The sequence below is a fragment of the Kockiozyma suomiensis genome, assembly GCF_038497685.1.
Source record: "Kockiozyma suomiensis strain NRRL Y-17356 unplaced genomic scaffold V2V93scaffold_3, whole genome shotgun sequence".
In the NCBI taxonomy this organism is placed as follows: Eukaryota; Fungi; Ascomycota; class Lipomycetes; order Lipomycetales; family Lipomycetaceae; genus Kockiozyma; species Kockiozyma suomiensis.
In genome coordinates, this window is record NW_027117666.1 from 511,088 (window position 1) to 537,851 (window position 26,764).

At 47.0% G+C, this 26,764-nt stretch overlaps 13 protein-coding genes across 13 annotated transcripts; 7 read left to right on the top strand and 6 right to left on the bottom strand.

Annotated features, from left to right (window-relative positions):
* Nucleotides 1-64: 64 nt before the first annotated feature.
* On the top strand, nucleotides 65-2,431 carry V2V93DRAFT_365596 (uncharacterized protein). Its single transcript, XM_066909107.1, has 5 exons — nucleotides 65-521; nucleotides 593-701; nucleotides 768-896; nucleotides 954-1,641; nucleotides 1,700-2,431. Exons 1-5 carry the CDS (start codon nucleotides 451-453, stop codon nucleotides 2,182-2,184), a joined length of 1,482 nt encoding a protein of 493 aa, XP_066767452.1. The 5' UTR covers nucleotides 65-450; the 3' UTR covers nucleotides 2,185-2,431.
* Nucleotides 2,363-4,575, bottom strand: V2V93DRAFT_365598 (A1 cistron-splicing factor). Its single transcript, XM_066909108.1, has 3 exons — nucleotides 3,673-4,575; nucleotides 3,234-3,605; nucleotides 2,363-3,171 (listed from the first exon to the last, which is right to left on the bottom strand). Exons 1-3 carry the CDS (start codon nucleotides 4,094-4,096, stop codon nucleotides 2,525-2,527), a joined length of 1,443 nt encoding a protein of 480 aa, XP_066767453.1. The 5' UTR covers nucleotides 4,097-4,575; the 3' UTR covers nucleotides 2,363-2,524.
* Nucleotides 4,576-4,601: 26 nt separating this feature from the next.
* Nucleotides 4,602-5,523, bottom strand: V2V93DRAFT_365604 (40S ribosomal protein uS9). Its single transcript, XM_066909109.1, has 5 exons — nucleotides 5,453-5,523; nucleotides 5,324-5,368; nucleotides 5,183-5,254; nucleotides 4,820-5,062; nucleotides 4,602-4,748 (listed from the first exon to the last, which is right to left on the bottom strand). Exons 1-5 carry the CDS (start codon nucleotides 5,474-5,476, stop codon nucleotides 4,701-4,703), a joined length of 432 nt encoding a protein of 143 aa, XP_066767454.1. The 5' UTR covers nucleotides 5,477-5,523; the 3' UTR covers nucleotides 4,602-4,700.
* Nucleotides 5,524-5,675: 152 nt separating this feature from the next.
* V2V93DRAFT_365609 (60S ribosomal protein eL13) lies at nucleotides 5,676-6,817 on the top strand. The gene is made up of 4 exons (XM_066909110.1): nucleotides 5,676-5,745; nucleotides 5,819-5,862; nucleotides 6,007-6,201; nucleotides 6,281-6,817. The coding sequence occupies exons 1-4, from the start codon at nucleotides 5,742-5,744 to the stop codon at nucleotides 6,674-6,676; spliced, it is 639 nt and encodes a 212-aa protein (XP_066767455.1). The 5' UTR covers nucleotides 5,676-5,741; the 3' UTR covers nucleotides 6,677-6,817.
* On the bottom strand, nucleotides 6,742-8,523 carry V2V93DRAFT_384760 (uncharacterized protein). Its single transcript, XM_066912223.1, has 2 exons — nucleotides 7,178-8,523; nucleotides 6,742-7,112 (listed from the first exon to the last, which is right to left on the bottom strand). Exons 1-2 carry the CDS (start codon nucleotides 8,487-8,489, stop codon nucleotides 6,988-6,990), a joined length of 1,437 nt encoding a protein of 478 aa, XP_066767456.1. The 5' UTR covers nucleotides 8,490-8,523; the 3' UTR covers nucleotides 6,742-6,987.
* A 317-nt stretch (nucleotides 8,524-8,840) lies between these two features.
* On the top strand, nucleotides 8,841-11,065 carry V2V93DRAFT_365611 (uncharacterized protein). The gene has a single exon (XM_066909111.1). The coding sequence runs from the start codon at nucleotides 8,929-8,931 to the stop codon at nucleotides 10,606-10,608; it is 1,680 nt and encodes a 559-aa protein (XP_066767457.1). The 5' UTR covers nucleotides 8,841-8,928; the 3' UTR covers nucleotides 10,609-11,065.
* Nucleotides 11,066-11,116: 51 nt separating this feature from the next.
* On the top strand, nucleotides 11,117-13,244 carry V2V93DRAFT_159888 (uncharacterized protein). Its single transcript, XM_066906885.1, has 2 exons — nucleotides 11,117-11,589; nucleotides 11,660-13,244. The coding sequence occupies exons 1-2, from the start codon at nucleotides 11,272-11,274 to the stop codon at nucleotides 13,142-13,144; spliced, it is 1,803 nt and encodes a 600-aa protein (XP_066767458.1). The 5' UTR covers nucleotides 11,117-11,271; the 3' UTR covers nucleotides 13,145-13,244.
* A 21-nt stretch (nucleotides 13,245-13,265) lies between these two features.
* Nucleotides 13,266-14,479, bottom strand: V2V93DRAFT_365613 (S-adenosyl-L-methionine-dependent methyltransferase). Its single transcript, XM_066909112.1, has one exon. It carries the CDS (start codon nucleotides 14,451-14,453, stop codon nucleotides 13,344-13,346), a length of 1,110 nt encoding a protein of 369 aa, XP_066767459.1. The 5' UTR covers nucleotides 14,454-14,479; the 3' UTR covers nucleotides 13,266-13,343.
* Nucleotides 14,480-14,662: 183 nt separating this feature from the next.
* On the top strand, nucleotides 14,663-15,719 carry V2V93DRAFT_365614 (uncharacterized protein). Its single transcript, XM_066909113.1, has one exon. It carries the CDS (start codon nucleotides 14,736-14,738, stop codon nucleotides 15,573-15,575), a length of 840 nt encoding a protein of 279 aa, XP_066767460.1. The 5' UTR covers nucleotides 14,663-14,735; the 3' UTR covers nucleotides 15,576-15,719.
* An 88-nt stretch (nucleotides 15,720-15,807) lies between these two features.
* V2V93DRAFT_365615 (UEV domain-containing protein) lies at nucleotides 15,808-17,528 on the top strand. The gene is made up of 3 exons (XM_066909114.1): nucleotides 15,808-16,007; nucleotides 16,066-16,153; nucleotides 16,212-17,528. The coding sequence occupies exons 1-3, from the start codon at nucleotides 15,951-15,953 to the stop codon at nucleotides 17,474-17,476; spliced, it is 1,410 nt and encodes a 469-aa protein (XP_066767461.1). The 5' UTR covers nucleotides 15,808-15,950; the 3' UTR covers nucleotides 17,477-17,528.
* Nucleotides 17,529-17,826: 298 nt separating this feature from the next.
* On the bottom strand, nucleotides 17,827-21,799 carry V2V93DRAFT_365619 (uncharacterized protein). Its single transcript, XM_066909115.1, has 4 exons — nucleotides 21,001-21,799; nucleotides 20,684-20,939; nucleotides 20,434-20,625; nucleotides 17,827-20,365 (listed from the first exon to the last, which is right to left on the bottom strand). The coding sequence occupies exons 1-4, from the start codon at nucleotides 21,526-21,528 to the stop codon at nucleotides 18,105-18,107; spliced, it is 3,237 nt and encodes a 1,078-aa protein (XP_066767462.1). The 5' UTR covers nucleotides 21,529-21,799; the 3' UTR covers nucleotides 17,827-18,104.
* On the top strand, nucleotides 21,745-24,108 carry V2V93DRAFT_343677 (ABC1 family-domain-containing protein). The gene is made up of 2 exons (XM_066907851.1): nucleotides 21,745-23,080; nucleotides 23,140-24,108. The coding sequence occupies exons 1-2, from the start codon at nucleotides 22,048-22,050 to the stop codon at nucleotides 23,937-23,939; spliced, it is 1,833 nt and encodes a 610-aa protein (XP_066767463.1). The 5' UTR covers nucleotides 21,745-22,047; the 3' UTR covers nucleotides 23,940-24,108.
* On the bottom strand, nucleotides 23,975-26,695 carry V2V93DRAFT_159946 (LrgB-like family-domain-containing protein). The gene is made up of 2 exons (XM_066906886.1): nucleotides 26,146-26,695; nucleotides 23,975-26,087 (listed from the first exon to the last, which is right to left on the bottom strand). Exons 1-2 carry the CDS (start codon nucleotides 26,206-26,208, stop codon nucleotides 24,195-24,197), a joined length of 1,956 nt encoding a protein of 651 aa, XP_066767464.1. The 5' UTR covers nucleotides 26,209-26,695; the 3' UTR covers nucleotides 23,975-24,194.
* Nucleotides 26,696-26,764: the final 69 nt, after the last annotated feature.

The following is a 26,764-nucleotide window of genomic DNA, read 5'->3' on the forward strand; positions in this document are numbered from 1 at the left end:
CACGCACAAACATTAACACTCTCTCACCGCCGTTCGAGGAGCAGCTTCACAATCCAACTTTGACCCGCCTTCCTACATCCATCTCGTGTCGCTACGCGTCGCGTCTCATCTATCGTCCGACTTGCCTCTCCCGCCTCGTTCTTCGGCTCAACTTTTGCGGTTTTTGGGAGTCAGCCTTTTTTGTTTTGTTTGTTATTTTTATTTGTCTTTTTTATTTATTGGCCTTGTTGATACGTGTGGCCGGAAAGAGCATTCGTTGAATAAATAGCGACCTCAACTCTACGACCAGCGCGTTTCTTCTTCGTCACTTTCGAAACGGATAAAGTTCTTATCCACTTTTGATTCAATTTGATTTCCATCCTTTGGTCTATATATACATAGATACATATATTTAATATATATTCATATATACATATAATTGACAGCGGCTCTTATTTATATCATCTTGCGATGGCCGATGCAGACAACCTAAAGCAAACGATGCTTAGCATCGTCGCAGAACTTACAAATATGAGGACAGGGTATGCTTTTAATTATAATATTGCAATATCATAAGACAAATGAGACACTGACCGGAAAATCTGTTGCATAGAAAGCGTGGCCGATATTACAGTGAATTGTTTATGGACGAACCATCCGCCGACGACTATCCAGAGTACTATGAAATCATCAAAAACCCAATGTCTTTTAATACTGTTAGCGTGAGTTTATAACCTCATTATATCGAGCGTGTACCTTGATCAATTTGCTGACTGATTGATTTACAGAAAGATATCGCCGACAATAAATTCGCTAGTTTTGAGGAATTCGAGGCTGCTATCAGTCTAATCTTTGAGAACGCAATGTTTTTCAACGAAGAGAATAGTCAGGTATACAACGATGCTAGTCATTTACAGGTATGCATTTCAACTTGGATTTTGCAAATCTTTATCAGACATTGACAATAAGTGAAGCGATCATTCTTTGCAAAGATGGAAAAGAAAAGGAAAGATCTTGGCGGTACATCAACTTCATCCTCTAAAACCAAGAAACGGAAACAAGATAGCGACGACGACCAAGTGTCACGATCAGTCAAGTTAAAAATTTCGTTGGGAAAATCCGACGAGACCGCCAAGCCTTCGCAGAAAATCAAATTGAATATTGGCAAAGCACGTTCATCGGAGGCGACCGCTGAATCGGCTGCTGAAGATGGGGATAATGATGAAGACTTGGTGAAGCAGGAAGCCGAAGCTGCTTCGCCGCCACCGGAAAGACGCGGCAGAGGTAGACCACCGCGAACAACCGAATTGGAAGCGACCGAGAGTGGTAGTAGATCCCTACGAAAATCTATGCGAGCTCCGGATAAGCAGCCAATATACTCCGATAGTGGACTAGCTGCAGATAGTGCCGCGTCAGATGAAGCGGAGTCTTCTCCAGCTGCACCTGCCAGAACCGGCAAGCTAGCGGCTGATTCGAGAGCCGCGACCCCTGGAACACCAGCAACCGAAAATGCTACTTTGGCAGGACCCAATGCACAGTCTTCTGTGTCTGCTTTGCCTGTCGTTGTCCCTTCACCGGGTAATGCTGCCCAATCAGGCGGACTGCAACCCAATGCACAGCCGAAGGCTGCAGACGAGTCGAGACTACGGGCTCCCAATAAAAGTATGTCGAGAATATTCAGTTTGATAAGTTTGAATATTAATTAACCGAATTTCTTTAGCTATCGCCGATGCTTTGATTACTCATTTTGCCATCTCTTCCAATCCAAATCACCCTTCTTATCCGCCATACAACGTCGTGTTCCCACCCAACAAAACCGAGGTTTTTCAGTCCTTTACAATCGTGCTCCCCGCTGCCTACTCTATCATCACAATCTCTCCAACTCTGTCGCTGTCTCTTCTTACTCGCCATTACAACCTTTACATGTCTCTCAATAACCGCCGACTAAGTCCGCTGATATATCCAAACAACTCATCTCGGAAGCTTAATGAGCCTCCGAAGAGCTATTATGAGATCAAACTGAATCCTGGCGTCAACGTCGTCGAATGCCTCGTACACGCGTCGCCACCTCCTCCAACGGGCTCGAATGCCGGTAGAGTAGTGGCGCCGCAGCGTTACGGTATGATTGGTGGCACAAATATGACTGTCAATTCTGAGGGAAGTGAAAAGGAGCGGATTGTAGTATGGATCGTGTTGCAACGCTAGCACTGGTTGCTGCTGTATGTTTTATTATTTAACTTTGTGACTTTTTTGCATGTTCATTATTTGTACTTTAGTTTGAATTTGTGCTGGAGAGAGAGCTGTGACAATTTGTTTTTATTGTTGATGTCGTTGTTGTACATTAGTATCTCGTTTCGTGTAAGTAGACTTGTCTCTAATGAGATTGAGTGTATATTTAGTTTAATTTAGAAACGGACATAGGCTATAATTTAATATTATGTTTTACTTATTATCATTCCCGAAAAAATAAATATCCTTGTTGAATACAGAGATTGCAAAAACGCCGCGCCAGTATGAGCAGACAGAACAAACAAAAAAAAAGACTCTACATCTCAACGATGACGGGAGCGTATTCTCCCCTTTCTTCGTCCTCATCATCACTATCATACACGTCCCCAAATCTGGACGACCCATTCACGGCATCACCATCGCCATCCTCATCATCGCTTCCATAATGATGAACAGCTTCAAACCCGTTAGCAGATGGAGCCGAGAAACCGCCTGAGAGCATACTGAGCGTACTCTGTGCCTGACGTCGTTTACGAGCTGCCGCGGCGGTTCCACTGGTTTCGAGGTCAACGCCAAATTTCTCGTTTAGTAGGCCTGAGATTGTACTGAGTTTGGTGAGCATTTGGTCTCGAAAAGGAGTACTTAAATGATTATCTGCTTCTGAGCCGGGGATCATGGAAGTGAAGGAGTTCGGATTTGTAATGTTTCTTCTGAGTGTACGCAACTGCTTCTTTACGAAATTTGAACCTAGCATGTCGGTGAAGTATACTTCCGGAATACACTGGAACTGAGCCTCGAGGGTGTCTATAAATGATTTATAAATTTCTGACTGGCTGCAAACGGCTGATTGGGAGGTGCATAAAAGCTCAAGTAAACGTTTCCACTGCTCTGCGGCCGAGTAATTCGCCAATAGCACAAGAAGAACGAAACACAGCTGTAATTCAGCAATTACAGACTTATAATCTAAGGCGTCAACAAAGAAAATCAGTAATTGTAATTGAGCCATTGCACTGAAGTTTACTAACCTCCGTGTCTCTCTCTATCGATGATATCGCCAAGGAACCAACTATGATCTAAGGCCGCCGCCGTAATTTCGCGACCAGTGGCACCTTCGGGCCATGTCCGTTGTTTCTTAAGATCGAATGCTAAAAAATTAAATGAATCCGAATTATCCGAGGAAATTGAAAATTTTGATGAAGACGAGTGTGAGATTGCGTCGTTTAGCAGCAGAGAGTCTGCCAACGACGCGGTGATTGATGATATAGGCATATGCTCGGAGAAATATATTTTTGGTAACAACGCAGACAAAAAGCTGAAGGATAAAGAAGATGTGATTAGGTCGAACGAAGGCGATGAATCAGGATACGGAAGTAAATGCGAATACAAATCAATGGGGTCTATAAAAATAAAAAATTAGCATGTTAGCAGCAATCTACTGATTCGAAAAAAAAATGCACTATTCACCTCGACCGTTCAATTCTCCATTGAACTCCGAGAACTCTTCTCTTTCATCATCCCATTGCATATGAATCACTTTCCCGTTGCTGGCCTCGAAAAATCTCGCCATTCGCATATTCATGTTACTCATCAACGCGTCTCCTCCAGCGGCAGCAAGTTGACGATCAACCGCCGACTCGCTATTTAACAGATCATTTTCGTCCTCGGCATTAGTTTGACTTGCCGTCGAAATAACCTCCGTGATTCGCGACGTGCTAGTTGATCCAGGCGTAGGCGGGCTCCAATGCAGCACGTGAATACCGTCTGGAATCACCTTGATACCGTTAAAGTCAATTGTAGCAGTGAAGAATTGCAAGTCAATTCCTAACAAACATTGATCGGGAATATTATACAGGATAAGCGTCGTCTTTGGTGGCTGAAATGTACTCATCGAGTGTTGCTGCGTGTCCTGGTCGTGAATAGTACTCTGCTGCCGATTTCTATTGTGAGCGAAACGCGTCGCTTCTATCCGGGTTTCTTTCAGAGGTTTCAGCGTGAAATGATTAAAAATGAAACAGCCAATTTATAGGATATGGAACATTATAAATAAAAAACAATTAGCCGGCATGAGCATCGTCGAAAAAATCTTTTTCTTTGTTGATTATGAAACCTGGATTACAGCCTACACTTTGCTATAAACTTCACCTTCATGTCACGACTAGGAAGTGGCAATCTCCTTCGTAAAGTGCATGATTTCGATACGAAGCCTATATCCCAAATCAAACACAGTTTTTTTCATGTCTATACGATATTTCAGTTCCTGTTAAAAAGCAGCGAGAAGTCATCTTCTACTCGTCAAACAAAACTGACAAAGAACCAATCTACAGTTTGAATAACACTCTAAGAGATTACATGCTGCAACTCTGCAGTATCGAGCTTGAGAATAGAGAAGAATATTTGACCCGATAAAACTTTTTATTTCAAATTATGAATCATAATACAAATATATATAAATATAGAAACAACCACCCACAACCAAAACCGTGCAATATCGCTTAACGGTACGACTTTTGGTAACGGGCGCGAGCACCGGGACCACCAAACTATAAGAAACAACGTTAGCACATCAAAGCAATATAACGACATAGGATCCATAAATGAAGACAATACACACCTTCTTGGGCTCAGGGTGTCTCGAATCAGCAATGAGGAGAGTACGGTCGTAGGCGATGAGAGCCTTCTTCAGCTCGTTCTTGCTCTGCTCGTCAACGTACTTCTGGTGGTAGGCGACAATGGCCTTGGCTATGGCCTGACGGATGGCGTAGACCTGCGAGACATGACCACCACCGGTGACCCGGACGCGGATGTCGATGTTGGCGAACTTGTCGAGTCCGACGATGAGCAGAGGCTCGTAGACCTATTTACCAATAGCAAAGTTAACACTGCGATCTCTTATTTTCGTTCAGCTTGTCAAACGGCATAGACAGTCGTAGACAACGACGGCATCGCTACAGCTAGATTGATTGAAGATATGTACCTTGAAACGCAGAATCTCGGGCTGGACGAGCTGGATGGGGGACCCGTTGACCTTGAGGAGACCCTTGCCGGCCTAAAAATTGACGGAAAAAAAATCATTAGACGGCTGGTTCGATCGCAGAACTGGAAGACGATATCTTACCTTTGCGTAGGCGACGGCGGTGGCTGACTTCTTCTTGCCGAAGGTCTATAAATTGTTATTAGCGTCTGTCTTTTTCCTCTTTTTACACAATATAAATGATTTGACGAAATAGTATTCGAGAGTACACACCTGGACGCTTTGAGTAGAGGCCATATTTGCTGTGTAGATATGAGGTTGCTGAACAAGAGACCTTTGCGAAGTACAAGCAGAGTGGTTGGTGAAGCTGTCGCAGTAACTGGACTTGTAGGGTTTGAAAAAGCAGTCACGTAGCGCGCGGCGCAACCATACTAAACCCTAGACCATCTGCTAGCCCACACACAACCGCTTGCAAAGGCCAGTCCCAAGGCTAAGTTGTAGAGCACGAAACAAATTCCACCAGCATCACGTCGACGGTTCTTTCGCCAACAACACAGCAGCAATGGGTATGCCTTCGTTTAGTGCTTTTGAATAATATATAGTTATAAAGATCGGTTTATTGATATTGTTATACTCTAGCTATCGCAAAGAACTACCCCATCCTCTCCAACCATTTCAGAAAGGTTAGTGCGCATCATCGATTCATCGTCGCAGAGCAGCCCAGAGAACGAAAAATGATCCTAAAACAATTTTCTATTCTGCTGGGATGCGCTACTTTATATCCTTTACAAAGAAAACGCTGACTGGATTTTTTTTCGTCGATTTAGCAATGGGACACTCGGGTCCGCGTCCACTTTGACCAGGCTGGCCGTAAGCAGCGTCGCAGAACTGCCCGTATTTCCAAGGCTGCTCGTGTTGCTCCCCGACCTGTCGACTCGCTGAGACCTGTCGTTCGTGCTCCCACCATCAGATACAACAGACGTGTTCGCGCTGGCAAGGGTTTCACCCTCGAGGAGTTGAAGGTGTGTTTCACTCTAGCTTTTGCTATCGAAAAATTGATAAAGAATGAAGACAGAAAAGACTAACTGGCTGTGTATCTAGGCTGCTGGTATCCCGAAGAAGTTTGCTCAGACCATTGGCATTGCTGTCGACTTCCGTCGCCAGAACCGCTCAGTCGAGGGTCTTGAGGCTAATGTCGCAAGACTAAAGGAGTACCAGTCTAAGCTCATTGTCTTCCCCCGCAAGGCTGGCAAGCCCAAGTCCGGTGACGCTGACGCCGCCGCCATCGCTGAGGCCACCCAGACCAAGTCTGTTGCTGCCGCCTTGCCCATCGTTCAGACCGCTCCCGAGTCTGCTCCTCGTGCCATCACCGAGGAGGCTAAGGCCTTCAACGCCTATAGAACCCTCCGTGAAGCCCGCTCCGAGGCTCGCTATCTCGGCATCCGTGCCAAGCGGGCTAAGGCCAAGGCTGACGAGGCTGCTGAAAAGAAGAAATAAACGTTACGTTTGTGTGTACGAAAAAGTGGTGATGTGCATGACGGACCTAGCAAAAAATCTGATAGGGATAAAAAATATATTCGGGATTGTACATGATTAGTTCTTTTGTAAATCTAATTGATTAGAAAAGTTTAAAAATTATTACTCAAACTTGTAGCTGAAAGCATCAAAAGGAAAACTAAATGCTTCGCGTAGCTTATATACCAAATATTTTCCTACCATACAAGACAAAGAACGCCAACTCAATAGAAATAAAATCACCAAAACCATATACCCAGACTTTACTATGCGTACTACTTCATAACATATCATCAATCATTTTCAAAGAGATTTCTAATAATGATACACGCGGCGCGGTATACACCTCTAGAGCGCGCAAGACTATTAAACACCTGCGGGATCTTCAAAAATGCTTGACTATCATCAAACTCGGCATCTGAAAAAAACAATTAGTATATAACTATTCTTAGCACACATTCACCAATTAGAGGAGCAACATACAATATCGAGGTGCACTCACGCGCGCAACGACTTTACTAGATGCGTCGCCAGTGACGTCGTCCAGATTGATATCCCACGACAAAATGAGTTGTAAACTCGGAGTCTCGTCTTGCAAACGAACAATCAAACACTGCTCGCCCAACCAGGCAGTCAGCTCACTTTTTGCTACCGGCTTATTTATTTCATCTTGATCATCCTCGTCTGAGTCCTCAGGTATATCAGCATTGGTTATGTCTTGTAGCGATTTTTGCATTTGATGAAACTCGGAACGGTTAATGAGTTCGGGAAATGTTCTACACAGCTTGATAAAGACCTCAGCGCGAACCTGCATTACGCGCACTAAATCAGACACGCCAAACAAAAAGCATGAGATGTCGAAGCTTTGGAGCGTGTCTTCCTCCTCATTTGTGAATTTGTCCGCCCAGCGAGATATCGGCTCACGCGCCCATCCGGGCTTGACTGTGTCGGCTGATAGTGCGAATGAAATAACTTCGAGATCAGTCTGGTTGACCACTAGAGTCATTGAAAAACTTACTGACGAGGCCGGATGTGCAACGTAAACTGTATGGCTTGCTGTGCGCAGAAGGACGCTTCCATCGGCCTCCTGCTCGTCATCTACTTGCAGATATTCGAGAGCAGTATCGAGAGAGGTTATTTCTAGACCAGTGAATTGACGCAGACTTTTGAGATCAAGAGCAGGTTTCGGCATATGCGGTAATTCTTCGTTGACGACAGCAGACACGTTGACAAGAGTAGTCCCGCTGAGGACGGCATCGTTAGACTTTAACAATCGATCAACAAGCGCAGAATCGACAGTGACACTATCTAAATCACTGCCATCATCCTCCTCCTCGAGTTTTGCAAGCTCCGCCTCTAATTTTGAAATCTCGTGTTTTGTCTCTGTCAGCCGCCAAAGCATCGCAGCTCTGGCTTTCTCAATTTGACTACCGACATTGGAGTTACCGGAATTACTAAACAGCACATCGAGAACGGAATCTTTTGTAGTCGGAAGCACAGTCTCGTGTTCCTCAGCCTCAATTTGGCTTAAGCTTTTATACCGCTGTGCAGGACGTCGCGGATGATCATTTTCAGTATTGGGATCGTTTGTGAATGATAAACGAGTGCGTTTACTGGCACTCGAGAGTGTTTTGTCGATACTTGCACTGCGGCGTCGCGTCGAGATTGTCGTGCGCGAGGAACGCGTGGGAGTCGCGATAATCTCATTATTTCCAGGCGATCCCTGAGAAAGAGAGCGATGATGCTCGCGTTCTGGAGAAGAAAATAATAGCGGAGATGCTGACAGCATTTGCATCTGGGAGTCTGTCTATAGAAGATGGATGCGGATAAGGGTGAGTGAGTGGGAGTTGAGTGTTCGGTTGCCATGGTTTCAGTATAAATGCATAAACAATAAGTGTTTGTTTACAAGTATACCGCTCTAAACTCCGCAGCATTTGCGTCTTCTCGTCCAAAAAAAAAAAAAAATCAAAAAGGGGAAGATTAAGAGAAGTTTGAAAAACTTCTCTTAATTAATAAATACACACACAGAAGGTGATCAGGAGGCTGGCAAGAAGCAAATAGGACAGTGTACATTGAGCGTTCGATAACCATAGATCGGGATTTTCCTGTAAACAAATCCCCAGAAAAAGCTAAAGCTGCACAAACCAAAACATTGGATCACTAGACTCCTCCAGCTGAAATATTTCTGGCCACAATCCCTCTTCTCAGCAACACGAGTTCTCTAGAAGCCCGTAATGGACGACGATTTGGTCTCATCTCAGCGACTGGGACCGCAAGAGTCGACCACCGACCACGCCGTCGTGCGTAAGATATCAAACATTTACTCATCAACAGCGCCTTCACAATCAGCTCCTTCTTCACTATCCTCGCCCCGCCGACGACCCCTACGGCGAATCCTCAATAGAACAATATCTACGTACTCAGCCCCATCAGGTGTACAACGACACAGTGACGGACAACAGCGACGCAAGTCAGCGTATTCATCGCGACATTCTGACGGAAGTGGGTCGATATCGATCCGCTACTCGATTGCACCGCGAGGGAGCGCCGCGTACAGATCTTTCTCCGGTGCAAGCGATTTGCTTGCTAGCGCGATCAACAATGATGGAACGAACGATGACGAATTGGAGTATGACGAATGTGCGGTGCGCGCTGACGGTGATGCCATTGATGCGCCCGTTGTCGACAGCCAGGACGGCAGTAGGGGCGAGATCGCTGAAATAGCGCAGAGAGAATATATGAGCACACCAGGTTTCTATTTCAACTCAATTGGCAGTAATTACAATTCGTCTGAAGAAGAGCCCGACGATGATTCTACCGACAGCGATAGATTTAGTGCGATATCGCTGCCGCCGCCGCCACCGATCGAATTAGATGTCGTCGAGACAGGAAGTGTTGACGATGTACAGATATATAGAATGGCAGGCAACAGTAGTGATGAGGATATTGCAAGTTTGGGATCGGAAGATAATGCTCGGATGATTGAGATCGACGAAAATGGTCACTATGTGACGCGGAGTATAAACAGCTCGGTGCTAGGGTTTGATGATTCCTTTGATACAGACGCACAGCAACATATGTCTTATTCTTACGCGGGGACTGCTGGTGATACGGAAGAAGAGGTGGCTCATATTGCCGACTTTGACGAAGATGTTACAGCAACACATAGTATAGCGTTTCAGCAGCAGATACAGAAGGAGGATGAGGCAAAGGCGCAAGGAATGATTGTGCATCCAGCTTGCCAGTATATACCAGCCGAGTATGCCAACAATTATGTGTATCGGACTCGAGAGGTGGAAGAGAATGCAATAGGAGTGCGACAGCCAGAGCGCGCGCTGATACCAGTGTATTCGGAGGGATTGTCTATGTCTACGTTCCCTTACACAAACTCTATGGCGCCGTTGTCTGCGATGATTATACGACAGCAGCCGAAAGGCCAATTTGCTGCTGCGATGTACCGGAGCAGTGTGCTGCTCCCGCCCCTACCGAGAGCGCGCAATCCGGATTTGGTAGTAACCATCGGTGCAGAGCCTGCTGGTGCAGATACCAAGACTGAGCTGCTACTGGACGACAAGGCATCACAGAACAGTCCCGGGGTAGAGGAAGCACTGGATATGCTACGGCAGTTAGAGCAAGCACGACAAATTCGACACGAGTCGATGTTCGAAGGGCCGGCGGTGTATGCGCCTTATATACCCCGAAGTCGGCAGGCGTGCAGCGAAGGAGTCGCTCGGACGGTGCTACTGCTGTGCATATGCTTTCCGCCTATGTTTTTAGTCGTCGGCTTTGGCGGGCTCGATGCGGTGGTGGGAGAGATGCCGCGACGAGAGAAGTTTGTTGCGCGCGCGGTTGGGGCGTGTGTGTTCGCGGGAGCGATAGCGGGGCTGGTTGCCGGGCTCGTGGTGGGGCTATAACGAGAAAGGGGAAGCTATTGATATAGCATAACTGCTGGAAAGGAATAGGAGGGATTGATTGCATGCATTTTCAGGGAAATTCAATTTGGAATAAAAATGATAGATTAATAGCCATTTATGACAAGTGCTGGGGGTAGACTGTAGATGCTCCTGAGAAGGAAGGGCGCGGGATTTGAGAGCGAAACTCCGACCCGCGAGAACTGACCCCGACTTTGGGCTGAGTCCGGTACAATCGGCTTCAAGAGAAGTTAATACAGATACAACAATTGTATCAAGGCATTAAAGCAGGGCGAGCGTACAGGATATAATCTAATATAAATGACGGTGTATGAGAACAGCAGCCAGCCTATTTAGATCATCCAGATTTATATTCACGATACTTCTAGATTCCTATTGACTATATCAATAAACTAGACCATCGTATTGCTTTTCTACTAATATTTACTACTCTAACAGCTATCCTCCCGCTGGATCGAGAATACCAGAGCACAACTGTGAAAGCAGCTTCTCACTTGCGCAGCGCTCCCCACAGACCCGCCTCCGCACACAGCCGCCTCCGGCAGACGCTTCCTCATCGCTCTTCAACCCCCCCATCCTTCCTTCATTTCCCTCCCGCGCTGGACGACACACTACCGTCTACCACGCGGATTCAATTAGGCGTATATGGGCAACTCCGCCGGCAAAGAGACCCGCTCGGAGAGTCCGCTCTACGAGTCACCGCCCGTCGTCGGTGCCGCCTCGTCCTCGCGCCGCCCACGCGCTCGCAGCTCTGGCGGTGAACGCCATTCTAGCCTGGCTGCTACCAGGTCCGCTGTTAGGCATGCATTGAACATGGAAGAAACTGTTGATGGCGGGTACCTTGTCCCACAGGGAGTCTACTCCGGGCCGCAGGACTTTAAGGCTCGTGTCGTGCGACAGCTTATGGTAAGCCGTTGTAGAAGAACCTCCAGAGCTAGCTCAGTTTTGCTGGCGGCTCTCTCGGTTCGAGTTTATTGTACTATTTTGAGTGTTGTCAGAATACTGATTGATTTTTTTTCTTTTTTTTCTACAGATCGACCGACGACTAGCCCCGTTCTTCAAAGGGCTCGAAGACTATGAACCGTCTTGGAGCGAGGCAGAGCTGGTGGCAGCCGTACGCGGCCAGGCGCCAAATACTGCAGCAGCCTCTTCCTCTGAACCGACCGTAGCCATCACACCTGAAATTGAATCGACGCGAGCACGCTCCGAATCGAACGCAACTACAGCCTCGAATGCGTCTTCGTCGTCACACGCCAGCCGTGCGCGCTCAAACACCGTTTCGTCCGTCGGTTCGGTGTCTGAGAAAAAGACCGCTCTTTATACGGCTCTCTATCGCAACGCTGTCGAATGCCCCATCTGTTTTCTCTACTACCCGCCTTTCCTCAACTCCACGCGGTGCTGCGACCAGCCGATCTGCTCAGAATGTTTCGTGCAGATCAAGCGCGCCGATCCACATGTACCTGAGCATGAACAGCCGTCAGCGGATTCAAGCACGGTACCGTCACCTGCTCGGGTCTCTTCGCCGTTTGGTATGATTGAGTTGATATCAGAGTGCGCATGTTGTCCGTATTGCACTGAGCCCGACTTTGGCGTCACATACTCGCCCCCGCCGTTCCGTAGCGGGATTGGCTCGTCACAGTCTGCAGGGTCGGTTCTGAGAGCCACATTATCTCGACACGCGTCAGCGACAGCGTCTACTGTCTCGATTGGCTCCGCTAGCTCATCTTCGCTGCAGGCGACCGCGACAGGTAGCCGACCGCGACGGCCGACATTACCTTCGACGGCGGCCGAAGTCGTCACGACGGACAGGATTCGACCTGATTGGCAATTGAAGTTGGCGAATGCGAATGCGCATGCCGCGAGACGTGCAGCGGCTGCTACTGCACTGCATTCGGCTGCATTTCTTCTTGATGGCGGTGGCGGATCAGCTACTGACTCCGGTGCGGGTAGCGCAGGAGGAAGCAATGGTAGTGCAGGTGGACGAAGGCATCGGCATCACCGTGTACCACGGCCCTCAGGTCTCGAGTTATTGATATCGGGCATGCATAACCACCACAGCAATCACAACAATAACAACAGTAACAGCAACATCACTAGCGGCGGAAGCAGTAACGACGGCGCGAGCAGCAACTCAAGCAGCAGTACGAACCTGTCGATGATGTCGCCCACCCTCGGCGGTGGTAGTCCCACGCGCCGCGGGTCGCTTTTATCCGCGCGGTCAACGTCGCAGCGATCGCGACGGATGGTCGACCTCGAGGAGATGATGGTGATGGAAGCTATTCGGATCTCATTGCTCGAGGACGAAGAGCGCCGAGAGCATGAACGCGATCAAGTTGAGCGAGGAGCAGCTGAGCAGATGAGAAGAAGACAGTCGGCGACGAGTACAATGTCTGGAGGCAGTGCCGTTGCGTCGTCGCCTGCGCTTGCGGCACCGCAGGAGGAAGAAACGGAAACTGAAGAGGGCGACAAGCAGGCTGAGGCAACTACTAAGCGGACGACGACGGTGTCTGCTGCGTGAGAAGTGTATATTGATCGAGGGGCGAGTACGAAGTATGCGTGTTTTAAGTTTGAGAATAGGATAGTTTTTTTTCCTTTACAATGTTTTTGTATTTACGTTGCGGGATTTCTTCTGGGATTGTGTTGAAATAGTATTTATGAATATTACTACATTACAAAATATTCTCTTTGCAAAGCTGGTTTCAATTTATTAACAAATGCTACGTCTGATGAGGGAACACCGACCAATTGGCAAATACTCCGCAAAACTCCAGAGGATCAGCAGACTGCGTACAAGCCCAATAAACCCCATAATGCTTCGCCAAAAGATCAAACTCTTCACGCTCATCAAGTACTTCTAAAGAATCAATTCGCTGACGATCGGAATCATCGATCCAAATATCGTGAATAAATTTTACGTCAGCGCCGGAAGCAATGGTGAAGCCTAGATTACGCAGACGGTCTAGCTGGGCGCGTAGGGTGGGGAAGGCAATCATTGCTGGGATAGAGATACCTCTTGAAGCGAGGTTTTGGACCATGACTTTGCCAAAGGAGTCAGAGAGAGAGAAAGGTTCGTAAGAAACGATGCCGAGTTGCGGAGATGGAGATGCTGCTGTTGAAGGCGAAGAGGAGAAGACGGAGAGGATGGACGAGAGGACGAGGTCAGCTTCTGCAGGCTCGAGGTAGCAAAGACAACATTCAGAGATGATGAGGGTGGAGAGAGAAGGGTCAAGACCCGGTAATGCAAGAATAGAGGAAGAAGAGGTGAGGGAGCGCAAGTCGAGACCATGAATATAGTAGTTTGGACTAGTAAGTGCCGCTTCTACTGTCGAAGAAGGAAGATGAGAGGATCTCTGAGTTTTTGCAGCAGTGAACGCGGCAAACGAAGAACGGGCAGGTTCAGGAATATTGTAAACGGTGCGCTCAGGATCGAGAACAGAGTTCAATTGTGAATGTCGCCGCACCAGTACAGCTTTTGCCCTGGCCGAAACGGCAAAGTCAAGTTCATGATAGATGAGGTCAGGTGCGCGAGCGAGGAGATGGAACGGACGAGTATCAGAGCCGGCGCCGAGAGAGATGATTTGCTTACCACCTGAATGAATAAATGCGTCGACAAGACGCGAGACAGCGGCATGGCGGATATATGTGCCTCTGTTTATGAGCGGGAGACGCCTTGGAGGAGGAGTCGATGAACGCGAAGACGACGAAGGGGAGGGAGGAGGGAGCAGAAGGGGGATGAGAGGATCTGCAAAGTAACCCTGAGCGACGGCAGCGGCTTTCGAAAGCAGTGCGTCATTGTCGGTATCGCGAACTGCTTTTGTCCTCGACATGAGATACAAGTAGAGTAGAGTAGAATAGAGAGAGTAGAAGAGATGACGTAGACAATAGACAAGCGACTCGGGCACGGAAGCATACAAAATCCTAATATCGGATTAGGGTTATCACCGGCTGACTGAGTTAGTCATTTAGTCATCTTCTGGCGGGCTTACGGGCGAGTCGGAAGTCTTTCGGCCCGAGTTTTTTTGATTATAATCATCGCCTCCGCCTCTCTCTTCCGGTCTATATACACCCCCCCACCTCGTCCTCTTCTTTGCCCTCATACCTTCCTTGCCATGGCCTCCTTGTCTGTCGCTGATTCCTTCCGGCTAGCTACAACAGCGCGCAAAAAACTGTCTTCCGCTGCGCGTCGCTCGGACCACGACCTGCGCGTTCTCGTCTCCCACGCAAACTTCCTGGACGCTCTTATGGACCATCTCTCCCACATCGACGCTCCCGTACTTCCACAACGCCGAACAGAGTCTTTTGCTGGTATAGATTTGGGGGGAGATGATTGCGACGATGATGATTCAGACTCAGACTCAGACTCAGATCCTGACGATGTCTGTTCAAACTCGGATTCTGACGATTCCGATGATTCCGACTCTGACAGCGATCTCTTCGATTTACAGCTATTGCAAACCGCATACACACCATCGCAATCACTCTCCATCTCTGATTTTGATTTTTCTGATGACGATGAAGAGGATTATGAGCTCGATTCCGCTGACTCGCTCTACTCATCGGCAAACATGCACCGGTTCTCTGCACACGAAGTCGCCGCTGACATTGATGACGAGGCTGATGATAACCTGTCGCCACTAGTTCGCGTCGACTCACAGGGCGTCAGTCCTCACACCCTCATTCCCGATAGCGAATTACCAGCTTTCAGTGAAGATATGGATGAGCACCCACTTTCTCTGCCCCGGCTGTCCCGGTCACCATCTGCCTCTTCATCCGATGACGAGGATGAGCACTCTTTCCAGCCGTCGCCGCCGCCGGCGGTCTACACCACTTCTCCTCACGTGCAGTTTGCTGCTGCAAATACCAAGCATTACTCCGGAATGTCATTTAGCGAAATGCGCGCGTCGTCGCCCGCTTCGACTGCAGCATTAGCCATGCGTCTAGTCATGTAAATTCTCAATTTTTTTCTTCTCTTCGATGTACCTACTTTTATATACTATTTAGTCATTATTATGAAACTGGTTGGGTCTGGCGTTTGGGGGTTTTTTTTATTTATATCGATTACATTAATAAATACTATTCACTCTTCTCAAAAACTTGTCATAAAATTACAAATCATCAATATTATATAATGAATACTTATCGTACAGGGTTAGGTTCAATTGTTCATTCGTAGAGCCGCGAGGACAGCTCTGAATCCAGACTTCATTCAGCTTACTAGCCCACGATTGCCATCTTTGAATACTTCTTCAATCATAAATTTGGTTTTGTTGATATATATATATATATTTTTGAGTATAAGGCCAGATCATCTATATCGAACAGGCATGGCTCGACCGGTGCCTCAGCAGACGCTCGAATGGTTGCATCGAGTACTACTTCAGGTGTGTATATTTTTGGACACCACTGGTAATGACAATTGATTGTTAATTATAACCTTAGGAATACCGAGATGTCAATCGTACATACTCTGATTCGGTGCAATTGCTACAATCGTATCCGTCTCTCTCTCCACGCACAAGCGTCCACAGTATGTCCTTGTGTTTTCCTATGCGATTGATATGTAACTAACAATCTACTTCCACCAGCCCATGAGACCGGGAAATCACAGCTTCTTTTGAATTTTCACGGAACATTGCCAACCCGCTTTCAATCAGCGGTATATAATATCCCAATTTGCATCTGGATACCTCACGAGTATCCACAAGCAGCGCCCTTTGTCTTTATCACGCCGACCGCGACAATGAACATTCGTCCCGGAAACCACGTCGATACAAATGGTCGCGTCTATCATCCTTTTTTGTCATATTGGAATGCTGCGCAGAGCACTCTTGTCCCGTTGGCTGGACTTTTGTGTGAAGTGTTTGGACAGGAGCCACCGGTATATGGAAAGCCTCAGCAACAGCAACTTCCTCAGCAACAAGCATTTGCGCCATATCAGCAACAAAATGGTTTACAACAGCAGCAGCAGCAGCAACAAGCATATGCGCCAGATATGATTTCGTTTAATCAGCCTCCGGCACAGCAAGTGCAGTATGCGACCCCGGCTCCTCAATATGAACAGCAACAGCCTTATCAACATCCAGCATATCAGCAAGCGCTCCAGGCGCCTCCCCATGTTCCTGCTCCTCCATCTTCTCAAGCGCCTCCACTAGTCCAAGCTCTTCCAGCTCAGGCATATCCCGCTCAGGCATATCCACCTCAGGCACTTGCTCCGCAGTTAGCGGCACCACCACAAGCCCCACCACAAGCCCCACCACACTACTCTATCCAGCATCAACCAGATTTAATAGACGAGCAACCCGCCGCTCCATCACCAGTCCGTGTTTCAACAGATCCAGCACCCTCCCTCCCTCCACATCCAGAACAATCACGACTACTTATGCAAGTTTCCCACGTACTACAAAAGAAAGCCGACGAGGCAGCACCCGCGATGAAGAAGCAGATCAACCAGCTTCAAAGCTCACTCGATATGCTTTCGCGTGCTGATTCCAGCCTCAATCGCGAACTATCGGAATTAGAACGTGTATCTGAAGGAAGTCTTCGGAATACATCTATCCTAGGCGAACGTATCGCTAAAGCTAAATCAAAAACCGAAGAAGCTAAAGCGCGAGGCGAAGTCAATGTCGATGAGATGGTTTGTGCCGAATCGGTGGTATTCAATCAGCTTTACGAGTTAACTGCCGATGACTTAGCAATTGAAGATACAATCTACGTTCTGGGAAAAGCGCTCGACCGCGAGCGGGTTGGACTGGATGTGTTTCTAAAGCATGTAAGAACGCTTGCTAGAGAGCAATTTTTGAAGCGGGCGCTGGTGAGGAAGATTGCGGAAGACACAGGCATGAGACGATAGTTTGTAGCATTCCAAATTATTACTGTATAAATGAAATATACACGAGTGCATAGTTATTTTAGTAATCGTTAGCTGTCTCTTGCCCGAGACCAAGAAAATAGAGTTACAAAAAATTAAATCGGAGGCGGATGAAAGCGGAAACTGAGCAATTGGGAAGCGCCCCGAGAATCCGAGGATTGCCGAGTCTTGTCTCCGAGCTCCCAGAAACCAACTACTAACTGTCTAACTGTAATTACTATGATAATGACCCTAACATGCTAATGCAACTGTTGTTATTGCTGCGATTTGAAAAATATGCGCAATGTCAATCTATTAGATTATAGATGAGATGTACAACTGCAAAGTCAAAAGGCCAAAAGTCCATGACGCCGATCATTGTTTATTAATCCAGTATTTGTAATCGTTTTTCTAGATTTTCTATCAAAGCATACGCGTGTGTATAATTTGATGCAACTACACTTTATAATACTCAAAAAAATGTTATCTTTAAAGAATAATGAAATAAAACGCCAACCTTAATTAAAATACAATACAGTCAATCCAACACCATCCCATTTTTTTAAAAGACAACAAAGCAATATCCTAAAGACCTTTTTAAAAAGAAGAAAAAGAAAAAGGTAGCTTAGATTCACGCAACAAAGTACGCTTGAAACTGCGATTCTTCCTTCAAATTATCCAAAACAACATAATAAACATGCATCAACAATCTCGGAAATCGCTCTTCAAAATAGCTAGCAAAACCGTCAGGCACAGATCCCAACGCGTGTTGCACATTCGCCGGCAAATCTTGATAGTGATGCTTTTTGTTTCTCAGAGCACGCAATAAATCAAGAACTTTATCCGTATGATACTTCCGATACTTGCCTAGATTCTCAATCAAACTCTTGTCGAGCCTGGTGTACCAGTCATTATACACCACATTCTCTGGATCCGACTCCAACATGCCCAATAAGGCACTAGGCGGATCACGCGGTTCAATCTCGAACCGATCAGATACATCAAGCAAGAAATTTAATCGCTTTTGACTAGGCCAAAAATACGGATGTGCAAGTACTTCGCCAGCACTCGGCCGCTTTGTCGGATCACGCTCCAGCATTCTTGAAATCAAATCTCGCGCAGCAACACCTTGCGATCCTAGTAACTCTAAAAAGTCCAGCGAATACTCTCCCTTGACAATATTCGCTTCGCGAAGGTACCGGTCGCCATACGGATGACTTCCGTTTGAAAGAAAAAAATAAAACACACATCCAAGAGAGAAAATATCAATAGCGCGCGTCGCGCGACGATTAGATAGTGTGTCAATCACCGCCGGCTCACTAGTCGAGCCGCTTTCGCTATGCTTATTATTCACGATCGTATGTGAGCTTGAACTCGTTGTACCACCGTTGCCAGACTCGTCGCCTTCAATAAGCAACTCGGGCGCTCGCCACCCAGAAGTACCCGCCGCGTGCGCAGTCGTCGCGCGGAAACTGCTCTGATCTCCTTCCAATTTCTTACACAACCCAAAGTCAGAAATCAGCAACCGTGCAGGCGCACTATCATTCTCGGTCGTGCGTAATCTCTTCGGAGGTGCGACAAGAATATTTTGCGGCTTAATGTCTCGGTGGACAATCTTCAGTGAATGAAGATATTTTAAACCATTTGCAATCTGCGATAAGACAATCCGCGGGTCCATGCGCTCGACAAGATACGCAAAGTCTTGTGGCCGATCAATAACGTCTTGTAGAGTGGCAGGACATAGCTCAAGAGCAATGTACAAGAACTTTTCACTTTCTTGCTTACAGAAATATCGCACGATGTTTGGATGATCATCGCTTTCTTGCAATAGAGAAATCTCATGCGAGGCAACGTCATAAAAATCAAGCAGCATACGCTTAACGGCTACCTCCCGACTCTCAAATGTACCCTTGTAAACCACTGTTCCATGCGATCCGTAACCGAGCACGGAGTCAGTCACTTCCAAAGAGTTAACTTTGTACTGGCCTAAAGTAGTCTGTTCAACAACAGTCTCTAAACTTTGTCCGCGCGTATTGTCTTGCACAACAACCACGTTCGTCTCTGAAATTTTGTCGGAGGTCTTGTCAGCACTATCTTGCTTATTATTCTGATTGCGACGACCGCCTCGTGCACCTCGTTTTCTTTTTTTCACGGGTGTAGATGCCGCTACTGCAGTCGCTAAACTCATACTCTCTCTCTCCAGACTGACTATGTCATCAGTATGTATTTCGTCATTGCTTTCATGTGGTTCAACCGGTACAGGTTCCACATGCGCCTGCTCGACTGACTCTGGCTCCAGTAACTTGCCGCCGCCTTCCGACGAGAACAAAAATTCTCGAACTCCCTGCTTTCTTAGCAGTAAGAAATAGGCGGTAAGCAGAATGGGTACCACAAGCGCCAAATCAAATAATGCACGCATAGGCAATGATGTGGCGATACTCAGTTCCATGCTACTGCCACTGCTTCCAGAGCCGATACGCTCAAGCGGTCTCGCGCCCGCGCCGATCTGCGGCGGTCGTACAAGTGGTCCCTCGATTCCCGGCAAGGAAGCCATAATCGCAGCTCGTTTACCGTCGTGTACACCAACTAGCAAATGCTGCTGACTCTCGGTATCAAATGAGGACATGATGCCCAAGTTCCATCGAGCAATCGGCGCGCTCTCAACCAGGACGGGAAAATTCTGGGCTGAGAGAGCGTACCAGCCGCCATCATCTGTGCGGTTGACAAAAGTCGAAAGTCCGGTTTCGGAAGACTCGTATTTACTGTCGTGTACGGCGGGTTGCGGCAGGAGAACGTAGGGTGCGCGTTGGCCTGATAAAGAATCGTAAGGAGCAAAGACGTCGAATGTTGAGATTGCGGGTGAAGGCAGGATTCGTGCCCATGAGCGAGTCTCTGAAAATCAATTAGCGTCTGAGTTCTTGATAAAAATGATTGAAGAGTAAAACGAAAACAATATGTACCATTATAACGATCGATACCTAAAACAACACCATCGTGAAGAGGGTAGACGTAGAGATTATCAGGAGTCATTGTATGTTGAGCCATGAGATCTGCATCCATATTATTTGGACCCCAAGTTGAGTACGTGACATTCCAGATCGCGCCCGATCTGCCTTCATCTTTAGACTGGAAAAATATTTCTAGTCGATATTCTACTTATAGTTAGTATAATGCATCACAATTGAATTTCTTCGATGAACCTATGCACACCTGTTCTTCCGATGAGAAAGGTTTCTCGATCATTAATGGTTCCTTCCCAATCATCATCCTCCTCAAAGTCTTCGAGATTATTATTCCGCGGACACAGTGCCGCCGGTGCACCAGATCCGTACACCTTAAGAATCTTGCCAGTCCGCGCATCGACAGAGTAAAGCGTTGTTAAGCGATATCCTGTGTAAACTTTGTCGTCGCCGTTAACTGAGAAGGGAGATTCGGCTACGAGTTGTTTGATAGAAATCGGCAGTTTCTATGATGAATATTTGTTATAACCGATAAATTCTATCTTGAATCGAGATAGGACCACAAACCTGCAAACCCGTATTTGGAGTGAAATAGTATAAAGCACCGTCACCCAAAGGCTCAACAATCCACGTCAGTTCGTCTTCGTCACTATCAGCGTCGTCATGATTAGCATCATTGAAAGCCTTGACAACCGAGCCTTCGCCGTCGAGACTCCATCGTTCGATACCAGTGTCTCGTTCGCAAGCATGCAGCGAGCCATCAACAGAAGCAATTAGTAAGAACTCAGCAAGCTTCCAGTCGTCGATTTGTCGCTGATCAGAGATCGAGGACGCTGAAGATGACGAAAAAGCCGAAGCGGTTTTCTTGCGTGGCGGGCTGTTGTCCTCGGCAGTGCTTAATAAAAGGTTACCGCCGTGGTGCTGATGCTGATTTTGATCATGCTGCTGCTGATTGTCGTCGATGAGGTCTACTGCACGCTGCTGCCTGTTGCTGCTATTCTGGCTAGCCTCAGCCAACTCAATGCAGAAGAGCACGAGGGAGAGGAATGCGAGCAAAATGGCGCCGGCGAGGACGGACGTGCGAGAGCCCCGCATCTAAGAAACCAGTCAATTCCCGCAGAGCGATTGTGGGTTTGAATTTAGGATTTGGGTATTTGTTGCGAAGTAGAGAAAAGACAGAGTCTATCAAGAGACTTGAGAGGGCTTGGAGAAAGTTGAGGAAGGCGAGGAAGGTTTCCTTGCCGCAGCCGCCGCCGCAGCCAGAGCCAGAAATTCAACCAAAATAATGTCTCTCGATGGATGATTTAATGTAGCGAACTATAATAAAAGAGGAATACAGCATGTATAAAATCTGGTGATATTTACTTCTAATATTATTTTGTGAAATACAAGCATTCCATACTCACATTCTCGTCCCAACAAAAAGGTTTAACATCAAATATCTCACATTAAGTAATACATTACTAATTGACTGAGGCCTCGACACGGAACTCGCTGAAGAAGTTTGCCGACGGTGGCGCTTTACCTTTTGAAAAAGACATTCAGACAAGTAGCAAGAGAAAAGCAAATTGAGTTAAGTTCACAGTCATTTGGTTTTCCGCAGAGTACGGCCGAATGTTCAGATTGCTATTCTTCGCGCCCGGCCGCAGCTGTGCAAGCAGGGCTGGCTCGACAAGTCTGTTCGCGGCCAAAAGGCAACAGATACACACCAACACCAACACCAACAACGGCTTCTTCTTCTTTTTCAGCTCTAGGACTATCCGACGAGCAAAACCATGGCTTGGAAGAAAAAGCGCAAACGCGCGCCGCAAATTCTCTTCTGGTTTATTTTCCCCGACTATACCAGGTGCAGGTAAAGCAGCCGCTGCCGCGGTGTCTGCTGTCGGACTCACTGGCTCAGTCTCATATTACTACGATGAACTCGAAAAGATGATAAATCACGTCTACATCTCGTCCGAGCGCAGTACTCGGATTGCAATCACGGCAGCGACTTGTTTCGACGACTACCGCCGCGTTCTTGGAAAAGAATATGAATCGCCAGAAGCACGCGCAGAAGCTATTTCTGCATGTCACCAGCGCTGCGCAGATCGGACGTACAAAGTTCTCGAGTTCTGCGCGGGTGTGTACATAAAGATGGGCCAGCATCTGAGTGCAATGACGTACCTTCTACCTCCGGAGTGGACGAAGACGTTTATCCCACTACAAGACCGGTGCCCGATATCGTCGCTCGAAAGCATCCGTGAGATGGTAAAGCAGGATACTGGCCTGGAGATCGAGGATTTATTTTCTGATTTTGACGAGCAGCCTATAGGTATAGCGAGTTTGGCACAGGTGCATACCGCGACGTTAAGAGAGACAGGCGAGAAAGTAGCAGTCAAGTTTCAACACCCCGCCTTGGCAGAGTTCATCCCTCTCGATCTTAAACTCACGCTGCTCGTCTTTTCGGCGATTGACAGGTTTTTTCCAGAGTACCCTACTATGTGGCTTTACCATGAATTTGACCGGTCTATCTTTGTCGAGTTGGATTTCACTCAAGAGGCGAAGAACGCAATTCGCACTCAAGAGTATTTTAAGGATCTTAAAGGTCTGACAGCTTTGCGAATTCCAAACGTCATCTCCGCTAGACCTCGTATTTTAGTCATGGAGTGTATGCTCTTTCTTCTTCTTGTTTACATGTAGAATTACTGTCTGCTAACGTCCATCTAGATATCACTGGAGCTAGACCCGATAATCTGGAATTCCTCGACAAACACCATATCTCGCGCAACCAAGTCAGCATCTGTCTGTCCCACATTTTTAACACCATGATCTTTACACCAGACGTACGTATTCATTGCGACCCGCACGGCGGCAACCTCGCTATCCGCCCACTATCCAAGTCTGAAAGAGGACCCTGGTACAATCGCGGCCACAATTTCGAAATCGTACTCTACGACCACGGTCTTTATCGAGACATTCCTCTCGATCTAAGACGCAGCTACTCACGATTCTGGCTAGCAGTAATTGACTCCAATGAATCGGATATGCGCAAATACGCAAAGCAATTTGCCGGAATCACAGACGAACAATTCCCTCTTTTTGCCAGTGCGATAACAGGCCGCGACTTTAAGTCCGCGACAACATCAATCATGAGCCGTCGAAATCGGGAAGAAATGCAGAAAATGGTGATGGCTTTACAAGGCGGTTTATTACCGAATCTTATACAACTTCTCGCTGGCGTGCCTTCTATCGTATTGCTAATTCTCAAAACAAATGATCTCACGCGCGCGCTCGACGAGTGTCTGCAGACTTCGCTTGGCCCTGAACGTACGTTTCTCATCATGGCCAAATATTGCGCGCGACTGGTACTTGACGAAGATAAAGAGACCTTATCAAATTTATCATTGTTTAGTTTAACAAGAATCTCTGGCACTTGGGTAGCTTATTGGAAGTATTTTAGGCGAGAGAGTAAGGTTTACATATTTGATTTCGTGCTGTGGTTTACGGATCTAGTGCAACTATCATAATGCTTAATTAAGAGTTTTTGTATATATATGCGCTTTATTATAGATGCTTTTTTGTACATAGATCATAATCTTACATTCTGTCTTTTTTTTGTAGATTACCTAAACTAGTAATATGATAAAAGGATTAGGGTACCGCAGAGCAAGTTTTGCGAATAGAAAAAGACTGCATACATGAGGAAATATTGCCATTAAACATTCAAGAAAATAAAACAAAGCAAAGACAAAGCCAATATACATCCAAAGTCCCTGAAAAAATTACAGCCCCACCATTCCCTTCATAACAGTAACAATAGGCGGAATAGCACTCAGAATAATCAACGTGGTACCAAACACCACAAAACTCAGACTACTAAGCGCACTAGCTCGCGGATCTATCGTCAGTAAATGCGCAGTAGCTACTGCAGATGAGTTAATACCAAGCGTGATACCGCGAGTAAGATAGTCGTCTTCGCGAATTCTCAACCATTTGAGAATATATCCGCCGATAAGCACACCAACTATTCCGCTTAATATGGCAACAACTGCTACAAGTGATTGAGACCCTCCTAGAGATTGAATTACTGGGAGTGCAAGCGCAAGGGTGACACTTCTGCCAATGAATGCTATACTTCGTTCAGCGGAAATACCAATGGCATAGCAGAGAGGTGGGTAGGCAAAGAAAGTTACGAGTCCAATGATGATATTCGGGATAATGATAATCAGAAAATGTTTTTTGAGATCACCCCGATACCGATACATTGGAAGGGCGAGCGAGACAATACTAACGTCAAGCATCGTCTTCATCAAATCGCCGGCGCCAGGTCGAATGCCGTAGTACTGCGGCACGCCAAAGAGGTTTAAGTACGTCCTTCCCGTACTATATTGAGCAAGTCCGTCATCAAGAGTCTGGCGGTGAGCCGTTGACATGACATATATTCCCAAAATTGTAAACGCCGAGCATGTGAAGATGGGATGTAAAAAGCGACGAATTTTGGCAGGCAACCGGAGACCAAAGAAAAGCATGAGGATGGTGAATGTACTGTATGCGATCAGCGAGTAACTAATAGCGAAATGCAGAGGTAGCCCAACACAAAGAAAAACGGTGATATAAAGAAAAGTATCAAGGTACTGTGTGATGAGATTTGCAAAATAATGAGCCCGCGGACTTGCCTCTCCTATAGAGAAGAAGGATAGTACACCAGCTGGTACTGTAGCGATAGAGGCCGTCGACGCTACATTCTCATCCTGAGCATCTCTATTCTCAATCTCGCCCTGACCAGTCGAAGAGATCGTCATTGTGTCGTTCTCTCTAAGAATTCTGCTACTGCTCTCGCCAGCCTGCTGAGACTGTCCACTGATCATCCGTCGGAGAGTATTCAACGTCGTCGTCCTAGCGAGATCCGAAGTCTGTCTGTTCGATGAATCGACATGACCGGATGACACCAAATCAGAATTCATACTAGACAATTCATTATCAATCTCCCGATTAAGCCACACCTCCGGATCGGAGAGCTCGACAGGTAACGGCACGTCGCGCGTGTGCCTAGTAGCACGAGGCGCTGCAGGTTCAGGCTGCTCGATCACGGCAGGCAGGGCGACTGAGTGATCAAATTCTTCCATTTCGATAGACTCTTCCAAGTCAAGTGACTGACTCGGTTCGGATCCCGAGCGACGGTGCTGCTGGGAAAAGTCAAACGAGGCCGACGAGCGCGGCGGAGGCACTTCCTCTGCACGCTCGGTAATTGCACGCTTCGAGGTGCCAAACAGACGCTGCAAGTAAACGACCATATAAGCGGTAATTGCCATTGTGATGACGAAGCCTAGAATGAAGACGGCGGCAATCTTGCCTACCTCTGCGCCGCCGACTGCCGGCGAAAGTGGGAGAGTGACAAAGGAAGGCGTGAAAAAAGTATTTATCCAGCGTAGAGAAAAGCCGAGCGGGACATCAATTACACGCGAGAAAGCAGCTGTACGACGAGGACCGAGGGTGAAATCAATAAGGAGGAGGAAGAGGAAGAGCAAGAGCATACATATTACCGAGGCCGGGAAATTAACGGTTGTTAGCAGGATGACGCGGTGAACACCATAGAGATAGAGTAGGACGACAAGGGTTCCTGCCGGAACGAGAACAAAGGAGCGAAAAATTCGATAGTGATTGCGTTTTGCAGCCTGAACGAGTTCAAGTGAGTTTATGAAATTTAGCAGATCAACGACAGGGTCAACTTACAATACCTAGCGCGTTGACGCAGTCAACGGCTAGCGCCGCAAGAGCGGTTTCTTCTTGTGCCATAGTAATAAGAAGTTGAGAGGAGAAAGTAAAGAGAGGGAGGGAGTGGTTGAGGGTATGTAGAGAAACGGCGAGAGACGGCAAGAGACGGCAGATGACTGATATTACCTGCGGCGTACTGGACCTATAGGTCGGGAGAAAAGAAAGAGAGCGGTGAGAGAGGAAAGAGGGAGAGGAGTCAAAAAAATAAACAAGGAGACTTGTATTGCTTTTCAGTAGCCGATGAAAAATGTAATAGTATATAGCGATTGGTGTTTGTACAATTCATGACCAAAAAGAGATGATTGCGATTGCAGGTAAGTAACTGGTTAGTCAGTACAGAGTTGCGGCGGGCTGGTTGCAGACACGACAATGCTCATTGTATTCCATCATACGGAATACTGCGACTGTCTGCCAAAAAATTAAACAATACCCGGCAAATGCGAGAAATAGAGACTAGAAGGCCGTGTTTACGGTGCACTCAGTCTGGTGAATTGTTTGTGAACGGCCGGTTGCGGAGGCGAAGGAGATGGCCGAAGACTGGCTGACGTCACTTTTTCGATGCTCCTTAAAGCAGAAC